Source organism: Astatotilapia calliptera, chromosome 22 (genome assembly GCF_900246225.1).
Source record: "Astatotilapia calliptera chromosome 22, fAstCal1.2, whole genome shotgun sequence".
In the NCBI taxonomy this organism is placed as follows: Eukaryota; Metazoa; Chordata; class Actinopteri; order Cichliformes; family Cichlidae; genus Astatotilapia; species Astatotilapia calliptera.
The window spans coordinates 19969909-19993559 of NC_039322.1; the positions used below are offsets into that span (position 1 = coordinate 19969909).

At 40.8% G+C, this 23651-nt stretch overlaps 1 protein-coding gene across 1 annotated transcript in view; it reads right to left on the minus strand.

The window, feature by feature from the left end:
- kcnh8 (potassium voltage-gated channel, subfamily H (eag-related), member 8) overlaps nucleotides 1-16934 on the minus strand; it is a 57426-nt gene extending 40492 nt beyond the window's left edge. The window contains exon 1 of the mRNA XM_026157047.1: nucleotides 16768-16934. Coding sequence (XP_026012832.1) covers nucleotides 16768-16843 — 76 coding nt within the window. The 5' untranslated portion in view covers nucleotides 16844-16934. The remainder of the gene's footprint in view (nucleotides 1-16767) is intronic.
- Nucleotides 16935-23651: the final 6717 nt, after the last annotated feature.

Below are 23651 nucleotides of genomic sequence, written 5' to 3' on the forward strand. Positions count from 1 at the left end.
TACAAAAACTTACATAATTCATTTGCATTGACAGAAAAATTGAAATGTTTTGGTTTTTTACCAAGAGCTGTGGTAAGCATGACTAGGAAAACAAAATGTAACAATGTTTTGGATTCATTAGCATACAGAAAAGTCTAATTGACAGTGATCCCAATATGTGAAAAAGAAAAACACATATGAACGTGTCTACGTCAGCAGCAGTATTTGGCCTGAATGGCCCAGACAGATGGTCAGAGTGGGTCTTAGCACTGGGACTGGCTGTCAGGCGTGAGGCCCCTGAGGCTGAGGGTATGAAAAAGGGAGGCAGTCAAGACTGTTGGAGATTGAGATTCGTGAGTCCTGAGGAAAGGCCCGCAGCCTATCTCGTGGCAGCTCTCAGAGCACAGGAGGTTGGTGTTGACAAAAAACTCTACTGTGTTTGACAGCAGATTAATTTGTTTGCTTAGAATTGACAGGTATGCAATATATTGTCTGCACATACAGTATACTTGTACTGCGTCACATGGTGGGGAGACAAGGTCATCTTAGGTAACTTGTTTTACCTGGCATGACCTTGTCTCCCCTCCCCTCAGGATCAAACACATAATATGAACATACTCTAGAACAAAGCAAACATTAAGCTAAGCATGTACATTAAACTCTACTCTCCTTTCATGCCCTGTGTTAAATTCAATATGTTAAGAACTATATTTAGCCTATAGTTGCTTTCGCACAACAAAATCAGGTCAGGGCAATGAAGTTTTCTTCTTACATGCAGCTCACAGCAGGGAATAGCTTCAGACAAATTCTCACTACTGGAAATTCTCTATTTGGTTTTGTCTAGGCAGCTGCCTGGTGTTCGAGAAGCAGGACACATGACACTCACTCATCACTGTGAATTCACCAGAAAATCACCTGGGCTATTTTTCCATGGGTGCAACTGAACTTCACATGTGCTTTGCAGTATGCAACTAGTAGGTTAACGACCAGTTAATTTCTGGTCTGACTGTGTCTGACTTCTGACATGCACCTAACCTAACCTATTGGGTTATCTATAGAAAGGACCTGGACTAAAAACACCTTATAATTGTGTCTCAGAACACATACTTCAAACTTACACTTGCTATTTTGAACACATAAGAGCAGTCATACCAACAAGTTAGGCTATAAGAAGTGGCCCAATAAGCTACCCATAATGGTCCAAGTTGTAAGTGCATATAGCTGCACACTTCTTAGTCATCAATTATTATTTATTGCTGGGTCTGCTGCTTTAGAGTGGTTTGCATCACATCTATCTGAACCATTCTTTTCCCTGGCTGCCTTTTAGTACCAGTGTTTAGTACCAGTCCTCTTTTACTTTGCTTACCTATGATGTGCCACAAGGTTCATTTTAGGGGCCCTTATTATTTTGGTTATTTCAGTTATTTCTGCTCTTTCTTCAGCACACTGCGAGCACCTTTAAGGACATCTGTTATCACTGCTATGCAGATGACATTCAGTTATATATCGATTTTAAGTCTCAAGAGCTTTTGCAACAGTGCGCCCCAGACTCTGGAAATCTCCCTGTAAGCTTGAAATCCATGGACTAAACAACTAAAAAGTCATATTTTTAGACTTTTTAACCTTTGTTTTTATCCTCTGGCATTTTGTTGTGAAGCATTTGTGTGATGTTTATCTTTAAAGGTGCTATAGAAATAAAATTTTACTTATTATAATGGATACACGAGAAAAAGGGAAGGTCAAACAAACAACTAGATCATCATGTTTTTGTGTAGAAGATAGATGTGTGGTGAGAGGGTCCAGCAGTTGTAAATATTTGCAAAAATGCAGGAGCTAAGAGAACAGCTTTAGTCACAGTTTTTAACTTTTACACTTGAATTTGTGTGTAATGTAATTAAGTACAGTGTATAGAGTGCTTTACATGAAAGTGTGCTACCATTAGTACGACCACCACTACTAAATATTATTATTTTTGTTGTTTTTGTTGTGGTTATTAGAAACTTTATTTATATAGTGCATTTCAAAAAAATGTTACAAGATGTTGTCAAAGGAGCTTGCAAAGAAAAGCGTCTGGACTTCTTTAAGTTGCTTGAAGACGTTTCACCTCTCATCCGAGAAGCTTCTTCAGTTCTAAGGTCAAATGGTGGAGAGTCCCAGATATTAACCTAGTGGGAGTAACCCCCCACAGAGGGACAAAAGGACCCCTGATGATCCTCTAATCGCCTGAGCCAAGGTGTGAAACTGGGCGTGGGTCCCAATCAGCCAGAGTTTCGGGTGAGCTCATTGTGAAACCTGGCCCCACCTTATCATGCGAATTCCTGAGGTCAGCTGGCCCAGGATGTGAGTGCTGACTTTAAAGTCAGCAAAGAGGCACAGAAAAGAAGACCAGACACCAGCGAGGGAGGATAAGAAGGACAGACGCAACAACATTGTCATCCCCTATGTAGCCGGTGTATCAGAGAAACTCAGGAGAGTTTTCTCCAAGCATGACATCCCAGTGTATTTCAGACCCAGCAACACGCTCAGACAGAAACTGGTTCACCCGAAAGACAAAACGCCAAAACACAAACTTAACAATGTGGTGTATGCTGTACAGTGCAGCGAGGAATGCTCAGACCTCTACATTGGAGAGACCAAACAGCCACTTCACAAGCGCATGGCACAACACAGAAGAGCCACCTCCACAGGACAAGCCTCAGCAGTCCATCTGCATCTTAAGGATAAAGGACACTCTTTCGAGGATGCCAATGTTCACATTTTGGACAGAGAGGACAGATGGTTTGAAAGAGGAGTGAAAGAAGCCATTTATGTCCACTGTGAGCGACCATCTTTGAACAGAGGCGGTGGTTTACGACACCAACTCTCTGCCATCTATAATCCAGTTTTGAGATCCCTTCCCAGACGCCTTAACGCCCACTCACATCCTGGGCTAGCTGACCTCAGGAATTCGCATGATAAGGTGGGGCCAGGTTTCACAATGAGCTCACCCGAAACTCTGGCTGATTGGGACCCACGCCCAGTTTCACACCTTGGCTCAGGCGATTAGAGGATCATCAGGGGGTCCTTTTGTCCCTCTGTGGGGGGTTACTGCCACTAGGTTTATATCTGGGACTCTCCACCATTTGACCTTAGAACTGAAGAAGCTTCTCGGATGAGAGGTGAAACGTCTTCAAGCAACTTAAAGAAGTCCAGACGCTTTTCTTTGCAAGCTCCTTTGACTACGATGACCTGGATGACTGAGAACCTTCACAGACATGTTACAAGATGTTTCACAAAAAATAATCATGGTAATACAATTAGTAAAACAAACATTTGAAAAAGGAAGAGCAGTAGCCCATGAACATTAAAATAGAGACTAATTATCACCAAGAATTCAAAAAAGAAAGAACATCACAAATTCTACACTTGGAAACAGTCAAATAGATTTTGCATCTACTACTGTAATAACTGGACACTTGTTTGTAATCACCACAAAACTAATTTCAACCTTTAAAAAATAATAAATAATGAAATAAATCTGTTTTTTCAACTAAATTTCTTTATACTTTTCTTACCCTCCTAAATTTCAGACTTTTACTTCCTTTTCTTGCTCCTCCACTTTCTCAATCACTCCAACTTTACTCCACTATCAACCTTTGCTCTCTCCTTCCTCTGCCCTCCAACTCTTCATGATGTCCCTCCTACCATTTTTGGCTCTCTCTACCTAATTACTCTTCATCTCCTCTCCAGCCTTGGAATTCCATCACACCTTCCTCTTACCCCAATCTGCTTATTCCCTGCATTTCTGCACACGTCCACCTTCTTTACTGCCTCTAAAAAAGTACAAACTATCTAAGTTTACTTTATCTTTCCTCTGCACCCTGAATCTCTGCTAAACTAAAATTCAATCATCTTTCCTTCTTACTTCTTCTCTGCATCTTTTACCTTCTGTCGTACCCTCTTCATAACCTCAAGTTGTTCTGTGTTCTCCATTTAAATTTTCTTTTGGCTAATTGCTCCAGTGTGGAAGCCAATAGATCATTTTGCCTCATGCTCACATTGCTGCATGACAGCTGCTGGTGAAACCCCACAGGTACACAGAGGATAGAGGGAGGAGAAAAGGCAGTGACAAAGAAAGATAGAGCAGGAAGGCAGAAGAGGAAAGAGGTCAGGAAAAGAACAAAAAGTGCAAGAAGAAGCAAGACACATGTGGTTACAGAGACTACTTATGTAATTAAAGTTAAGTGAAGGTGGTGAGCAAAAGATTTGCAAATGATTTGTGATCAATTAAACTTTCTAGTGTAAATAGTAAAACCAAAATACTAAAAAGACTGTTTTCAACTGGTTTGCTATTTACTCACATACAGAATTTAGACAAACACACAAAATAACCAGTGGTATAAATTTTACGGAAAAGTGCTCTTCGTAATTATGCAAATAACGACTGTTTTCCTCACCTTAATAAACAGGTTTTAGTGAACATAGGAGTGTGGCTCTTGGAATAGAAATTCTGGTTGGTCACTGGATTGGTTGAACTCTGGTCCATATTAAATATCTCAGCAATCATGTTTGCATTTTCATTCAATATGCATAGCCTCACAGAGGCACTAGCATGTCTCATGTACACGGAGTTGTTTTATGGGCTTAAACATAAACAAACTTAAACAAAGAGAACATAAACCAGCAGCGGATAAGGAAACTTAAATTCTTAACACTGTGGGGCTTTAAAACATGGCTTTACACTATAGGAGCTCCATGTCAAATGATCATGTTGGTCGATTTTGTCAAGATTTGTGGTGGAGACGAGACCCAAATCCAGAACACAAAGGCAGACAAAGTAAAACAGAGCAGAGAAAGGAAAGTCCAAAATAAATAGCAGACAATCTGACAGGGAAATGAAGAACCAGAGGGCTATATTTACTTGGAAGACTAAATGAAGACATCAACAGTAGGTGAAAATAGTTAGCACAAAGGAAAAGTAGAAGGAGACACCACAGACACCACAAATTATTCTACAAAGTAAAACAGGGAAATATTAAAAGACAGACGACATTTGGACACTAAACAGTCGGGGTGAAGGACACAAACACATAAATGAGATCGAAGGAACGCAACATGGAAACGCTGGGGAAGCAGAAAAATAAAATCAAAACAGCAACCGAAGTTCAATATGTCACAAAACAACACAAGAACAAAAATGAGTCTGAATTTTAAAATATCACAAAACCAAAGTTCAGCAGGACTTTAATAATAATGGTCACAGGAATCCAAAAGTTAAACAACAGATGACCTCGGGACTGTGAAAGCATTGGTATAAGCAAAGAGAAAACAGGTTGGGTTTACTACAGTTGATCAATGTATTTTTTGATGGGTCAGATGAGGCAAAGCTGAAAGTGAAGTCTTTCACCACCAATTCTTAAACCAGCCCCTGGCATTATACAGCCCACAGATCTGTTTCAGTCCTTTGGTTGTACCTGACCAAAGGTGTGTAGACAATGGGAAATTAGCTTTCAAAGGTGAAAAGTATAAGAAGCTTTTGACCACGCTTTGCTCAACCAGGGATGGAGCAGCTTTGTGACATTAAGCCACTCTCTGATGGGGATCAAAGACTGTTTGGTGGAATGCACGCCTCTGTTGGTGAAACCTAACAAGACAGATTGGGAACACTGAGGGAAATCTGGAGCTTCATTTGAAAAATAAACTGATCCAGTTTGACTTTTTACACTTGGCTCTGGATGAGAGCTGTGATATCTGTAATGCACATCTTTGTTTGTGGACTAACTAAAACTTTTGAGATTACGGCGGAACTGGCAGCAATGCCCTCAGTGAAAAGGTCTATGACAGGGAGTGATTTCTTTGTGGAGGTGACTGCATGCTTGGATAGACTGTGGCTAGCTGGAAAAATGTGAATGCTGATAAAATAGTGAAAAAATGTTGACTGTTCCAGTGTTTCATTGCCTAATTGCAGTATTAGCCCTTACCATCAGTTCAGTTTGTTGGTGCAATCCTCCACAACAGTCCCAGTTTCTCGTGTAGCCCCTTGGGAAAATGAATTGCGCACCCCTGCCTTAAACAGATGGTATATTTGAGAAGAGGTGAGTGTGTGTTTTTGCTACCTTGTCCGCACACTGTTTTGTCCCAGTTTTGGGGATTTTAAACATACACACACACCGGGAGCAGCTCGTTGTCAGCCTTGTGCCGTCACTGCAAGCAACCCCAGAGCTATTTAAGTCACGACAACAATTCCTATGATGGGGAACAGAGCATGAGGAAGCAGTGGAGAGTCAGCGAGAGGGAAGAGAGAGGGAAGAGAGAAAGTAGGGAAGTAGAATCGGACAGCACTGCACAGCAGGGAGAAGAAAAGATGGATGGCAAATATGATGAGAGAATGAGAGAGAAGGGGGATGTGGACAGATAAGGGGACTAGAAGGGGAGGTTGAGAAATACACTGTGGCAGACAGATGAGGGTGTTAGAGGGGCACAAGGTGAGGGGGTGATTTGGAAAGTTGAAAGTGAGATGGAGCTGTGAGAGGCGGAATGATGAAAGATGGAGATGGAGTGTGGTAAAAATTGGTCAGGAAGTGGGGAGATGGATGGAAAAGACCTCACCACTTTTTTGACGAAATTCATGTGGGCCTCTGAAAATGCTGCTAGAGCAGCAGTTACATAACCAAAAAGAAAGTCACTCTACAGTTGCCACAGTAACCACTGACACACACCATGGCAACCAAGGTTACACATGTACAGTTTGTCTTAAAAGTCGAGTCAGTCATTGTATGGGATAATGAGATTAAGTTTCTGTGCTGTATCAACAAACTGTGTGTCGGTTATTAGTGGGAGCATTCTGTACACATTCATACAGTATATGCATGCACATACTCTCGCACCCATTCTAACAGTGGTAATCCTCTCACACCCTGTAACTGAAGGAGGAAAATCATTACACAAATCCACAGCCTTAATCACCTCTGTGCCCCTTTATCATACAATCCCCAGAGCTCTCACCAAATGAAACATTACACTGTGCATTACATTCCTGTAATTTGCAGGTCGCACACCTGCTGTTCCTTCCATGTCTGTCTCAGCCAGTGTCTTTTTCACGCTCCATTGTCTATTTCCCCCTCTTCTTCCAAATGCATAAAAAACCCAAAACAAAGAAAAACTTTCCTCCCCGTCTCACAAAATCTCACGCAGTTAATTGAGTCTAAAAATGGCCGACTTGGCCCAGGCTTCCTCTAGTGAAAACCAGTTTGTCGATCGTTCTGGACAGTCCATTAGGGATGGTGATTAGGAGAGGAATCTCGCTAATTAGGAGGTTTAACAAGGCAGAACGTCCACGGTGATGGGGAGGCTCTCAGAAGTCCCAGAAGTTTGGTGGAACAGACGAGAGGCTCACGCTCCTTTAAGCTCACGGTAATAATCAAGTCCAGTGACCTTACAGCGAGGACAGCATTTCCCAGCTAAGTCTGTACTGATGAGGGTGGCTGTGTCTTTTTAACTGAATACTTTATCAAAGCCTTATTAAAGCCAGTGGATAGTGCTGGGTTGCTATTAATGTGACACTGAGATTTAGATTTTTCACAGTTGGTTTACAGTGAGTATGGAGATAGATGCACTCTATCTCATTGCTTTTAGCATGCAGCTGGCTGTGTTGTAGGAAACAGCTTGTTTGGGATAATACAGGTTAACCAGGTTGTCTAGCAGCTGATACAAAACCTGCATCTCTTTTAAAATCTTGTCAATCTGCCTTTCAAAATCAGCCACTCGTGCACCTCTGAACTGCTTCTAGCACAGCGGCTCTCTTCTGTAATTTCAACACAGACATGCAAAGTCATCAAAATACTTCTGTTTTAAACTTGCATAACTTTTGTTTGGAGGATTGTTGCTTGTGATGAGCTGGGTCTCTGGTCACGACCGTGCTAGGGATTTGTTAAGTATGGTTTTTTATCATTTACTGGATAAGTCACCAAAAATTCAAACCATCAATGCAGATTTCTATGGCAACATGCTCAGGCACCTGATGAAGAATGTTCCGCAGAAATGACCTGAACTATGGCATGGGACATGGTGTCACACCAACACAATTATCAGTCATCACACACTCTAGTCCCTGTGAATTTGTCCACTTCCTTTAAATAAAAATTAAGTGGAAGGATTTGTGTTTTGACGCACTGCAAAGGCACAGCTGGAAGGGGACAGAAGAGGCTTTACTGGGAGTAATCCAAAATTAGGTCCCGTGCTAGAAACCATATTATCACAATAGTTCACTCACGATGCAATATTGTCGCAACTTTTAATATTTTGCAATATGCTGACTGTTGCAATAACATATATTGCAATCCATCACATTTTTTTAAAAAGCTAATTATGTCCTCAAAGTCAAACTTTATCAGTATCTCTTTTATCCAATAACAAAAGGTTTTCCCACTTTTCTGTGACGTTAGATCAGACGTTAGAGCCGAGTCCCCTCAAGTTGTGCTCATTGACAAAGACTCACTCAGACTGATGGCAACATGTTGGTATGTCTACATTCATAAATCAGATGACAATCTCTCTGAGAGTGATTGCAGTCAGACAGTGACTGTTTGCAGAGGGGTGCAAGTGCTTTACCTTCATAAGTAGTTGCAGCACTCTGGGCAAACACTTAGCCAGCACAAGTTGCAATTCCTATTTTTACTTATGTGACTGAGCCATCAGTTTGCTTTGTGTGTGTGTGTGTGTGTGTGTGTGTGTGTGTGTGTGTGTGTGTGTGTGTGTGTGTGTGTGTGTGTGTGTCGGCTGTTGGATGGATTTTATAAGTTCGCTCAACTAACGTTATCTCAGGATGGCGTTAATTTATTTGGTTTACCTGTATTGATACAATATTGCTACACAAAATATCGAGATACTGTGCTGTAACGATGTTTCCCCACCTCCCCAAAACACTAGACATACCCAGGAAGTTTAGAAACTCCACCCTGGTCTGAATGGCCTTATTCCACCTTCAGATCAGAGAGAGGATATTTTAGAATATAACTAATGGATCCTGCGTTTAAGTGTGCACACCAAACCCTGTGTGGGTAAACACAATAATCTTTACTTTAGCTGTTTTCTGCTAGAATTAAGCTAAGAAAGTGAATAACAGACCTAGTTACAGACGCATCGCATGGTCACAAACAAGACTTTAAATGAAAGCTTTGTTTCTGGTGGATGTGTGAACAGGCAGCTGTCTCTTTAACATGATGGATTTTTTAGAGCTCCCGAGCGTGCAGCACAGCACCATTACTTTTTGTTTTGTTTGCCCTGAAATGTAAGAGTCTCAACATTAAGTGGGCTTTGGAGAAAATTGGAACAGTAGTGGCAATCCACTGCCAAATAAGTGAGGGCCCCTCTGCACCCTGCAGCACAACAGTCAATGATGATTGATTACTCCCTCACAGTCTCATAACTGCGCTCATTATTTCTTTCACAGCCGTTCTCTGACCGAGGACAATATCGGAGCTGGCTTTTCCACAAGTTTGCATCTATTAATAAGCATCTGTTAAGAGAAGTTAAAGTCTCGCTCTTGTTTCTGTTACTATATGACATATACAATCTTGGTTAATGCCAGCACACAGTCCAGGCTTTCCTCGCTTTAATAAACCTTCCTCAAACGTACTGTATGTGCGTCAGTGTGCGGTCTGTGGTCTTTTATACTCGGTAATTAGCTTCCTCTGTCTTCTTGCAGGTCACGGGGTTGCTGTTGAGACAAAGCCGTAGAGACACCAACAGTATAAACTCAGCTCACTGGAGGCAGCTTCCTTTATTGTGTAAGAAACTCCAGTAGGCTCTTTTAACATTCACCTTGCAGCGAGTAGTAATCACAATATGGATCCCTCAGCCACTTCTTAAGCACGTAATTAGGTGTGCTGCGTTAAGGAACGTTAATCAGCAGGGAGGAAACTTCTGTTTTACTTCCCTCACGTTCAAAGGCAGTTGAGCAGGAACTACACCATGGGCAGTTCGGTGACACAAAGCAGCCAAATGCAGAAAATGTAGCATACTCTCCTGCTTCTTCTTGATCTCCGGTCTCCCTTTGTTTCCTTTTAAACACATGCTCTCTCTCCTTCTCTCTCCTTCTCTCTCGTTTTCATTCACATGCACGCTTAAACATTACGACTGGCGTTGTGTTCCAACTCAACACACAGCTGTTTCAAGTCTTGGCACCAGCGCTCGTGACAGTAATTACGTGCCTAGTGGAGGTGGAACTAGTCTGTGCTGAGAGCTAGGAAATAGCAATCTGGAAGAACAGTGCTGCACGGGAAGAAGGCGACACTCTGTGAGGCAACCAGACCTTCTGCTTAACTTGGAAGCAGGACACCCCAATATGGTCTCCTTACGAAAGGAGGGCCAGCATTAGATTGCAGAGCCAAGGCAGCAAGTATTGTGTTTTTGATGATGAGGCCGCCTTACCATTAGCATTGATATATTAAGTGACTGCTGTTTAGATAAATGTAGTTAAGATAACTAAAATAATAAAAATTAATCTTATGCCAAATGAAAAATAAGTTTTGGATGTTGAATGATTAGAATTTCTCACATTGAGTTTGGAGATTTGTCTTTTTAAATTATTACTAAATCTATACTCCACTCCCCACAATAATTAACTACCAGTGCTGGACAGGTGGTAAGATTAGTCACCTGGATGGTGTAAGGTTGTAGTGATGACAGAAGGTATCTCAGCATAAGCCACAGCCATGTTCTGTTATTTTAATCACAGCACGGGCAAACAGACCAAAAATAACAGTGATGAGCACTGTACTAAAAAGAGACGTCATCATATCGAGGGATATCTTTCCATTATCTGGATACATTTAGTCTAACTGGTGATCAACTTGCTAACGTAACCCAGGGTTTCCCCAGCATGTTCATCTGAAAGGAGTGGCAACATCTGGCCAATCACAAACACGGAGAAGTGTACTGGCAGCACATAGGCTGATTTTTACAAATAAAAATAAAACCGTTATAAAAATATAAACATGTTAAAAAAAACAGTGCAGACTGAAAGCAACACATGCAGACAAAGCTGCGAGTGTGTGTGAGTGTGAGAGAGAAAGCACTGTATAGTAGTTCAGTATTAAAAGTGTATGAATGTGTGAGCGCTGTGAATGATTTGGTCAGCAAGACTGCAGAAGAGCTACTAATAAAGTTTAGCCTATCTGAAGCCAGAAAAGAAAGCCAAGAAAAATGCTGACTGTGTAAGTTAACAGACTTGTTAGTATCATTTATTATTGTTAGGATCATTTATTAATGCTCATAAAAACTAAAACTTTGGAAGATTGTAGCCAACAAGAAAAAAAAACATGGAATAAAGTTGTGTCTAAGAATGTGTTTTAATTACTGATGCTCATCTAAGAAACACAAAGACTTTAGATGCTATTAAAAAATCTAGACCATCCTGCTGTCCGTGCACAGAGTTTCAAGCGATCTTCCAGGAATGGATGACGCTATTTACAAAGAACTGGTAAATGGACTGGTTCTTATATAGCACCTTTCTACTCTATCTGAGCACTCAAAGGGCTTTATACACCATGCCTCCTTCACCCATTAACACAAGCAGCTTTTATAATGCTGAAGTGGATTGTATCTTACATTCACACTCTGATGGAAACATCAGAGAGAAACTTGGGGTTAGTATCTTGCTGAAGGATATTTGGCATGCGGGCTGGAGCAGTCAGTTGTCAAACCGCCAACCTACTAATCAGTACATGACCTGACCTGTACCATACCTCCCAAGCTACAGGATCACTAGACAGTGACTTCATACCTGTTGATCTCTAACCTAGAGCATAACCTGCTGCAGAGAAGGTAATAATGTGAGTTACCATAGTAAGAAGTGAACCAATTTCAACCAAATGTAATAAAATGCTTTAAATACTTTCAGTAAACACATTATGCTCATTTCTACCTGCACATTTTTATTCCTGGAACACACAAGAGTAGCTTTGCATGATTCATGGTTCATAATAATCCTTATTTATCTTATACTCTTTCTTTGTTTTCCCTGCCTTTACAATTTAAGCCAAACTTTTTCTGACTGGCTGCCTCTTGCAAACAGAAGAGTTCAACGGCAGGTGGGTGGGGCTTCTTCACAGCCAAAGCTTTGCCCCTGTGATAGTATTTTATGTCACTCCTCTCAGTGACATCATACAGGCTAAGAGAGGAAAACATTGTCTGGAATGAAGCATTTAGAGTAATCTGAATTTAACATTTCATATCCCCGTTTGAACAGCTCATCTGAACAGGCATTACCTGTTTTCTCAAAGCTGTTAAAAAGCTCTCAAAGCTCTGCAGCTGGATCCTTAGCTTCCTGTCTGACAGACGCCAGGTGGTCAGACTGGGCAGCATCACCTCATCCCCCATCACACTGAACACTGGTGCTCCACAGGGGTGTGTACTGAGCCCTCTCCTGTACTCACTCTACACCTACGACTGCACAGCCACTAACAGCTCCAACATCATTGTGAAGTTTGCGGACGACACTACAGTGGTGGGTCTTATCACCAACGGTGATGAGACGGCTTACAGGGAGGAGGTCAGCGCCCTGACCCACTGGTGTCAAGACAACCATCTCACCCTCAACGTCGCAAAGACAAAGGAGTTGATAGTGGACTTCCGGAGGTGCAGAGAAGTACACACCCCCATCACCATCAACGGCGCTGCTGTGGAGAGAGTGAACAGCTTCAGGTTCCTTGGTGTACATCTGGCTGAGGATCTTACGTGGTCAGTACACACAAACAAAACAGTGAAGAAGGTGCAGCAGCGCCTCTTCTTTCTCAGGAGACTGAAAAGATTCGGCATGAGCCCCCGCATCCTCAGGACCTTTTATCACTGTGCCATTGAGAGCATCCTCACTGGATGCATCACCACCTGGTATGGCAACAGCACCGCCTACAACTGCAAAGCTCTCCAGCGAGTAGTGCGGTGCTCTGAACGGATAATTGGAGGTGAGCTTCCCTCCCTCCAAGACATCTACAGGAAGCGCTGCCTGAGGAAAGCGGGGAGGATCATCAAGGACTCCAGTCACCCCAGCCATAAACTGTTCAGACTGCTTCCATCAGGAAGGAGGTTCTGCAGCATCCGGTCCCGTACCAGCAGACTGAGAGACAGCTTTTTCCATCAGGCCATCAGACTGCTGAACACGTCATAGACACCTCAGCTTCACTACTGGAACTTCAACATTATGCACTCCATACTGTATATAAATGCCACTTGTTTTGCACATATTCAACTCTGTATATTTTATATATTTTATTATTATTATTATTATTATTATTATTTTTACTATTTAATTTGTAAAAATGTGTATACACACACACACACACACACACACACACACACACACACACACACACACACACACACACGTAGGAAAATATTTAGTATACACATCCAGAAATGCATACACTATTATATATTGTACATATATTTATTAGTTTCAGGTTGGCCATTCTTGTATTTTGCTCGTTTGTGTTGTTGTGTTTGCACATCTCTGTTGCTTGTGGGGCTCGCACACAAGAATTTCACTCGCATGTGCTGTGCCAGTGTGCCTGCACATGTGATGTGACAATAAAAGTGATTTGATTTGATTTGATTTGATTTGTTAATAGAATTAATTCTGAGTGTTTTCAGTTCTCTATAGACTCTGGTTGTGAAAGGGCAAATTCAGTTAATTCAGATAACAGTTGGTTGGAATATAGAAGTTAATGTTACTGTCCAGGAAAAAAGTTAAATTGATTTAAATGACCACCACTAAATGTAAAAATATTTCTCCAAGAACAAATCAGATCAACTTAAAGAGTTTTCCACTATTGCTTTCAGCCATTTATCACCGTTTAAAGGTCTGACCTGCTCTTGGATTTGGTTGATGTGATAGGAGATCGCATAGCAGCGAAACTACCTCTTCCCTTATATTTGCTCTTGGCCAGGCCATCATAGCTAATTTGTCCCGTCAGGCTCTGCTACCTCCAGTCTGCCCCGTCTTGCAGTTGAAATCCAACATTAATTTCCTTTACTTCACCAACTCAAGGACAGCAGTTCATTCTCGGGAGCTTGACAAACTGCTTGTGCTACAGGTACAGTACAACCCCAATTCCCCTAGTTAGGACAGCCCTCCTGCCAAGGCAGCTTAATAGTTATTGTCATCGTGTGCCTTTACTGGTCGTCAACCAGCAGATATTTGGACAGAAATAATGATAAATGTTTCTGGTTATTATTGCTATTCTCCAAGTGAACAAGCTACAGGAAAGGTAGAACATCCCAGGGAGCACACATACCAATGAGCTAATATATTAAACTGGAGCTTGAATCAGCCCTAAATGTAGGAAGCACTATGATGTAATAAAATGTGGCAAGTACTGGCACAGAGAGAACAGACAGAAGTGAGTTTTTGACAGGTTGTCATGACAATTTCTAGTAAATTTAAATTTGAATCACCAATCACACAAAAAGCTACTGTTCGTGTGTGTGTTTTTAAAGAAAATGGTCAATATACAGCATTGCCTTTGTTCCTTCCTGTTTACTTTACGATATAACGATTTGTATTAAAGAGCAAAGACGGTAAAATTCAGCCACAAAGTCCATAATAATCCACGCCTAAGGACATGAGTAGTTGCCCAAAACAAACAGCAACAGAGCTGAAACAAAGCTGAATGGAAAATGAGAGCAGAGCAGTGCATTGATTCTATTTGAGCAGCTGATGATTCCTGGAAAAAAATAAAATAAAAAAGAATTCTCAAAGAGAAACACGAGATAGTTATGAAATACGGTGCTTGGTGTTTAGGAATCCTCGTGGTTATTATTGAGAGAGAGTTCAGAGTAAAGTTGAAGAAACGTCTGTGTGGGCTTCGCCTGGGGAAGGACTTGCTGTAATGTCGCCGTCGACCAATTAAGTTTGATAAATGTGACCGCTGCTTTCAGACCGGCGGGAGGAACGACTGCAGTCGGCGTCTGCAGGACTTAGCCAGATAATAAAGGTTAACTTCACTGTAAAGATAAAAGAGTGGAAAGCCACAGAAAGTTGGGCTGTGTGTTTTTTTCTTTCAAAAACACAAATATTAACACTGGTTGCAAGTTGTGTGCATGCTGCCCAAATGCCTGGCGAGAAGCTGTAGGGGAGACCGGGGATAGTTGTAACATTTTTGACATTTCTGTCTGTAAATTGGAGCTCGTTTAAGGTAGTGGATTCAAAATGTAATGCAAAGTATTTACATGTCTCTGCTATTAAATAGTGCAGCTATTTTCTCTGCAGCACAATTACCCATTGCATGGTATGGTCTCAAACACAAAGAGTGAAATGTTACAATTAACCCCATAGTCTGGGTTAGTTGTAACATATCCTGGGGTGAAATGTAACACAATGAAATAAGGGTACTAACGAAACATTAACATGTAATCTTTGTTTATTCAACACATGAATGCACTTAGAGCCATTTATGTAGCTGTGTGTGTGTGTGTGACAGAATGCAGAAATCTAGCTTTTGAACATATTCCAACCCCCCAAAAAAGACAAATTATGGAATTTTCTGCAACTGAATATTTCATTAATTTTGATTGGTCTTCCTTGAGTTTGGCCTCATTGGCTCAGTGGGCATTATAACCTACAACTCTTGCACCAATTTTGAACATAACAATGAAGCTGAAAAAATGTAGTTGTTCACCAGCATCGCAATTCCATTACTTTTTATCATGGCTTACCTTGGTGTGGTTTGCAAAGTGCCTCAGAAAGATGAGGAAATCTGTTTCTTGCACCCATCCTGATTTATTTCCACTACCAGTACTTCCTACTGGTCCATCTCTGACACAGTGTGAGAATGTGTATGTGTGGGAACACAAACAGTGGAGGAATTGTGTTGCCAATGGCATTAACCGCATATACAAAAGTGACCAGTGAACCTCTCTCTGCTGATGTCGTTGCCCCAACTTGTTTAATATAAGTTAAAGTAATAGTGTGGTAAGTTGTAACATCTGCATTATTGTTACAACTAAATCAGACTGTTGCTGTTACAACTGACCCAGACTCCTATAGCCATGAACTAGCTAACATTACAGCCAACGGCTAAAACATTAGCACTAAAGACTTACACAGAATATATCCCCATAGACATACAAATAACATAATTTAAATTTGATGAGTTTAACTGCAAAGCAGATAATGCTATTAAACATTGAAATAAAGTAGAAAAACTTACTTTTTGGCATACAAATTACTTTTTTTTCATGTTAAATTGTCTGTGTTTGACAAAATGTGCTGATTTTTCACATGTGATAGCAGAACTGAATTGGGCATGCACAGGATGAGTCACATCATTTGAAACGTAGCCCTGATTGGAGAAATTGGAAGTGTTACAACTAACCCACGTTACAACTATCCCCGGTCTCCCCTACTGTAAACTGGGAGTGGACCTTTGTCGCTGTCTGTGGTGCTGAAAGCCTCAGCGCTGTCTGCTTTTGATACTGGAAACAATTTTGGATTACCTTGAACTTTAGTGAAGTCTCTCTTTGGACAAGGAAAAAAGAAATAGAAAGAAATGTGAAATACCTGGTGATCTAATGTCGCTATCTGTATCGAGGACAGCAAGCATGCAATCATACTGAAAGGTGCTGACAACTCCCTATTCTCTCTATTACAGGTGTTGGGCGTTTTGGATCAGCCTGCAAGCTTATTCTCTGGAGAATCCCAGCCGGCCAAAAATAAAGAAGAGGGGGGAAAGGAACTTAAATCGCAAACTATTACACATCCTTAAATGAGTCAATGATTTAAAATATATGGAGATTAAAAAGCAAACTTACGAGTGCCATCAAACCGAGTGGCTATAGTGTCCAGAAACGTGTTCTGCGGCGCTAGTAATCCCTTCATCACAGGCATTTTCCCTGCTTAATGTCGAATTCCCCATCAAAGTTACTGAAGAGATGGTGCAAGTCGTCCAAACGCTTGAGGTGCTCCCATCGAAGGTGCTGATGGCTATATGACCGAGCAGCTATCCAGTCAACTCAGCACAACGCAAAAGCTCCTAGTTGGGGGGGAGCGCACGTGATGCGCTCACCCGTGCGTCTGTTGCGTGTGTTAAGGACAGGAGAAGAGGGAGACCACAGGTGCTGCTCAGGTAACAGCGAGGGACAGGGTGACACTCCCTGTCAGCGATTCCATTATTATGTCGGTTGGAGCCAACGATCATCTATCCACAGCGTGCAGCGGTGAGAGACGAGCATTCTTAACAGCTGTGATTAAAGCCGCAAATCTGACAGTTTCTCGGCGTGGAGACACGGTGACATCACAACAGAGAAAAACAGCTGACTCCTGAACTTTTATTGAAATTTTGATTTACAGCTTTTTAATTAGTTTCCTCCCACTTAGCGCGTCACTCAAGTGAGTCGTGAATTTCTCTTATGCCGTTGCTCATGTGCTCTGCTTAAGGACGCCGCGGTGTTAAAATAAAGCCAATAAACTACATCAGTTGTGCAGACTGCAAATAAGTCACTTAAGTAGGTGCACGACTCATTCACGTCGTTGTGTTGGAAGCGTGTCCGCACTGTTTTTAGCGACATCTGGTGGTAGGATCAAGGTACGGCCTGCATGGAAGGCACGGAAAGATGGGCTGAAGTCTGCCATGAGCTGCACAACAGCGCTGCGCAGCTCGGATCCGCTGTGCTACATCGCCATCCTGTGGATGCTAAGATACAGATCTCCATAAAGCCTGTAAATGTGCAGCACATAAATGCTCGTTAACTAGTTACAGTTTCTTATATAGATATGTGTATATAACATTACTCACACTGCACTTTATGTACATATGAAAAAAAATAATCAGAGTGTATTTACTGTATATAGTAACCATTTGTAAATAGTAGAAAATACCGGTAGAGTTTTGAGGCTTTTATTATTTGTCCACTATTTTTTCTTAGGTACTTATTTTTCTATTTTTTTCTCATATATTTCTCATTCCCTTCGTCTTGTTGACCCTTGTGCTGCTGTAATGTGTAAATTTCCCCAATGTCAATGAAGTCTATGTCTTTGTCTAAAAAAATCACTTAAACCGTTTAGTGAGACGTACAATGAAAATGACATTGAAGAAGCTGTAACGGCAAGACTCAGTTTTATCAATGTCATAACAGTACGGTCGAATATTTCAAAAGCAACATCCCATGAAAATGTTTGTTTGTTTGTATTTTGTTTTTGAGGGATCTGGACAAGCATCCTTTTTGTGGCTACAGTGGACCACTCCTTAGTGTATCACTCATTTATCAGCTAAAAGCTTCATTGAGATAAAAATCTCTTTTCTAAGAGAGACTATAACCAAGAGGGCAGCAGAAATTACAAAATATCCTTCTGTTGCAAGATGTTTGGGGTTTTCATTTATATGTTTATATGATTGCTTAACATGGCCGTGGTCAGGAGGTATAGTGAGTCATCTACCAACAGGAAGTCAGACATTTGCTTCCTAGGCATGGAAAAAAGCACTAGTATGAATCTATCTGTGTGTGATTGGGGGGAATAAGGCTTGTAGTAACACCTGCTATTAAGTACGAGTCCATTTAACATTTATTTTAATAGGATTCAAACATAGACTATACTCTTTAGTCTTTCTGAGGCACTCTTTAGTAAATTTCCTCCTGTGCTTATGTTGTAGAGAGGCCCACTTCTGATTCTGCTTCAAATTCTTTGATATGATACACAATTTATAGTTGAATCAATAGCTGCACACTGCTCAGCTCCTGAGGCAACAAGAAAGCCTCAAACTAAACATTTCCACCGTCATGTTTCCCAGCTGATATGAGGCTCTTCTCTGGAAAAGCTGTTTTTGGTCTGCAGCAAATATGTCTGTTGTTATTGTGGCCAAACAGTGATATCTCTTATTCACTGATCCAGGATGTGTTATTCAAAAAAAAAAAAAAAAAAAAACGTTGGTATGTTCAGTAGTAACGTGTACCTTTGCTCTAATGTTCTTTATAGATAGCAAATGCTTTTTCCTGATACGACTCCCATGCAGCTCAGATTTGGTTTTGACAACAACATTAGCGACAGATCCTGGAGATTTCTTTGTGCATTAAACAGTTTTGTTCTTAGGCTGAATTTTCTGGAGCGGTAGGTCACGGAGAAACTGGCAGTCATTAGAAATCACTGCCGCTTGTAGATGATTTTCTTGCAGTGGAATGATTTGATGTTCTTTTTTCCACAGACTACCAGACTCATAAACATCCTCAACCTTTTTCTAAAGACCTGAGAGAGCTTCTTAGACCCTGATGACACGGCACACTTCAGAAGTAAGACAGCTCCAGAACTGGCAGAGGACTAAATTAGACAGTTTCCACTTTCCCTACAAGTTTCTATTTATTGGTACTTAATCTGCAAGCCTAATTCCTAATTTTATGGTTCTAAAGTAGTAAAATTTGTACTTTTTCCACATCATTAATAACTTTTCTAATTAAAATCTGCCTTTTTTCTTAAATCCATGTACTGTTATATACTGTTTTAAAGATGATAACGCGAAGTCATTCTGTGCTGCTGCGCTTGGTCTTTTCTGTTGGCTGTGGGCACTTGTGGTTTCTGGGTTCGTGCGGGTTCTCATCACCACTCTGTGCTCTGATGTTTTGACTCTAGTGATCAGGGGAACTTGATGGAAATGCTGTTGTCCTTACAAACCACCATACTGCTTGTTGTTGCGCCCCTCCCTCGTCCTGCGGAAACCCTGATAAGGATAAGTGGAAGAGGATGGATGGATGATGGATGGGAGTAGGACACCTGTAAATACTTTCTGAAGCTCAAGAAAAAAAGAAAATAAATAAATAAAAGATCTTCAAATGCTTCACTTGTTTGGATATTGTTCAAATAGTAATTTTTCTCATGATGTGCTTCTTTTCCACATGATAATATCTTCTAAAATGCAAACCTTTCCTCAACAGGAAACATTCAGTATAAAAAGCAATTTATTTCAGCATAAGCTCAAGGTGCTCCTAAGGAGCAGAGTTACTGAGATATTGGCTAACAGTAAGAGACGTTTAAGAAACTGCCTCGTGTAATAAAATCCCAATTTGCAAATCCTTATTTTCTCCAGTACGTAAATCAAGAAATAGGACTACATCCAAGTTTTCAATTTCAAGGTTCATGCTGCAAGTACAAGATACCTCTAGGAAATATCTTGAAACCTATCTTGTAAGTTCATGAACCCACAAATACACACATGTTCAACAAAAGCCATAACTAAACTCCATTCTAGGTCAGTCCCATTACCTACAGTGCTACAGCATGGGCCTAAACAGCAAAAGTCAAAAACAGTGCCTCCTACTCAGCTCTTTCCCAAAAGTGAAGCAGCTGTTTTAGTGTTTATGTCATGTGGAAAACATGTAGTCATCAGGCGCTCCCAGGCCCATCGAAATGTGAATCATATGTCTCCTCTGTGCCTTCAAACAAGCTCACGAACTGTACACGCATTCAAACAAATGCATTCAGGATCCACATAAAGAAATATGTGAGTCATGTCCCCGAGGTGAGCCAGAGCCAAGTAGTTAAGCACACAGAGCTTCTTCCATAAATGTGTCAGCTAATAAAATTAAAACAGACAGCCAACACACTGCGATGCTCCACCTGAGTAATTAAATGCTTAATGCATCGTTTAATCCTAATCACTGCACCAAATACACATCTTGCGTGCATGTGTGTGTGCGCCTCACAGTTAAGTTCATAGCAAAGTGACAGTCGAGCCAAAGTGAGTCGCTGTGGATTCCAGCGTTACCTCACCAGAAATGTTATTAAACCTCCAAAGATTAGAGCCAATTAAGCTTCCGCGTAATTATCAATCAATCACTGTAGCTGTGACAACACTTAAGGCACTAGAGAAAAAATATTTGGGATATTGAAGAAAAATAGTTTATTTGCAGAGCTATCACCATGCTTTTTTATAACATTTACCTTACCCCAAAGGGAGAAAAAAAATGTATTTCCCTCCACACCACCTCCCATCTGTCCAAATTGTTTTTAATGCTTGCAAACACGGCAACTTTACACCTAACTTTATTATTAATCTACTGCATGAGGTGACATAAATAAACCTCTCTTACAGCAGATATTTTCTCAGCTCAGGTGTAACGTTTTAAATGGCTCTCATTTGGACGTGTCAGTGCCGGAGTGCTGCACACTGGGTCATTGTTATTGATTACTGAGACCGAGGCTTTGTTTACATTACTCATTACACCTGAAATGGCATTTCAGAATGTCTGTGGACATCCTGACACGTGGAGGTAGGGGGGCAATGTGTATTTGTGTCGCAGAAAACATTAGACAACCCTTGTCAAAATTTGGTGCAATGGATAGATTTCTTCCAGCCACCGTTCCCTAAGTCAGATAGCACCGCTAGGGGGCGGCAAAGTTACGTTTTATTAATCCCTCAGCTGGATGGTGATGTTGGTTTAAAAATGTACACGAACCCATTAATATGCACCAATTACAAGTGAATTTAAGATGTTTGAATAGTGCACAATAATAATAACTGTAATGAAGATCATTACGCCTATATGCATTTGTACTGCTTTACAGTAATCTCAGCTCCAGCTCTGAGTCTCTCTGTGTTATTTTGGTATAAACAGTTGGACCCTAATCAGATCTGACCTTGTGTCTGTATAATGTACAGTCATGCATTTATACTGAAGATTCCCTTGCGGCATTAAAGCAACACAATGCTAGCATTTCAACTTCACGTTTTTTGCTATGCGCGGTGCAGGCACACCTAATGAAAGAAACACACACACCTTTGCAACAGGCTATTTTACATGAAATATGTACAAAGCCACATTTCCACAGATCAATACTGGTGTCCTCACTCACAATCAACACTGCACGGGATCTAATGATACAGGCAATTACAGAAATGTCACATGACACATCACACCTGCCCTCTTCTAACCAGTACTTACACTTCCTATCTTTTGTCCTTTCTTTCTTGTCCTTTGTTTCCATTATTCCCACAAAACAAAACCCATCAATTTTTCAATCAAGCAAGTAAGTAGGGCAGCATCTCGCATCTGATCCTGAGCTCACAATCTAATCTGAAACCTGGAGGCTCCTAAATTCAAACCTTTTTTTCAGAGACTTTCTGATTTGTATACATTTAACAAAGCCACCTTAACACAAGGCTATGGTTTTTCAGGCAGTGTTTGATACCCATGCTGGTACATTAACAGACTGAGGAGCCTGTGCACGCCCCAGATCAGGAGAGACCTGAGGAGAGACAGTTGCCTTAAAGCCAAGCTATGATACAATGTTAGAGATAAGATTATAGTATGGCCATCTAATATGTTTGCAGAGAGATTTTTTCTGGTAAAGATGTTTCATATTAGAGCAAATGATAACGACAGTGGCTGAATAAGAATGAAGTAATATTACCAGGAACTCACAGCCCAAACCCATTGCAAGAGAAAGCCCTGCATTCAAAACAGGAATTTTAGACACAAAAAGATTTGGTTGTGCAGAGAATTGCCCCTGACATACATGTAATTCTACATTATATCATCAAACTTTTAATGTGAACAAAAATTCAATAAAGATTGTCAGTCAATCAAAGTGTAGCTAGTTGTTTACTCCAAGGACATGTAAGATAGCAACACACAAACATCTGTTGATACATTTAAGGGGCCCAAACTAGACACGGGTCATTTGTAACAGAGTCAAAAACAAACAGCTCAAAAATAGAACTTTTAGCAATATGCTGAATTTTATCGTCTGATCATATTTTTTTTTCTCCCTCCATTCAGTTTATTAACTGCTTATCCAATTTAGGGTCATGCAGCCCATCCCAGCTGTCATTTTTTTTAAGTGCTATCTTAATTTATGACTGATAATTACGGCTGCCAAATACATAACGGCTCATAAGTTTGGAGAATGACATGAGAGCTTATGCTCAGATTCATCAAATAAATTGTAACATTGATAGTAAATAAGCAAAGATATAAGCAAAGTTTTTTTTTCAAAGTAAAACAATCGTTTTGTCTTTTCATCAAATTTTGCAGCATCAGAGCCTGAATGACCTTTGACACTAGATGTAAGCTTATGGAGGTAATATGGTTATGCTTTTCACTCACACTTCTTACAGGCCATGTGGTCAGCTTGTTTCCACAATAGTTCAGTGACACTGAGATCCATTAACTATGTTTGATATTCCTTTTTTGTCCACTGCACTGGACAAAGACAGCCAGCTGCTTCTGCTGTTGTATATTTTGTAATAGTTTGGAGCTGTGTATAGGACCATTATCCTGCTGTAAGCAAACAAGTGTCCTAGGAGTATATCATAGAATTAAATAACATAGCTAGCCTTCTTTTTTATCAAGATCACTTTTATCTTGTACAAATCTCCTACTTTTATCCCACCATATTTATATTAGGCTTTTGACATCAGGCAGCCCCACCCCTCCTCCTCAGCACCTTTTTCTTTTTTTGTTCCACATCTTAAAACCTTAGACAAAGATAGGAATTGAAGGAATTGTCTGTCAGCAAGATGTGCCTGGGGAACCCACACCAACAGGGGGCCCCCAAGAGCGCTTGAAACGTCACAAAAGACAGTTTGATTAAATGTATTTCTTGTGCATGTGACATATCAGTAGTACAAGTTCATGCTACTGCTATAATCATTTTTACTGTCAGAGCCAGGATCATGCTCATGCACAGTGTAAGTATTTGTAAGAAG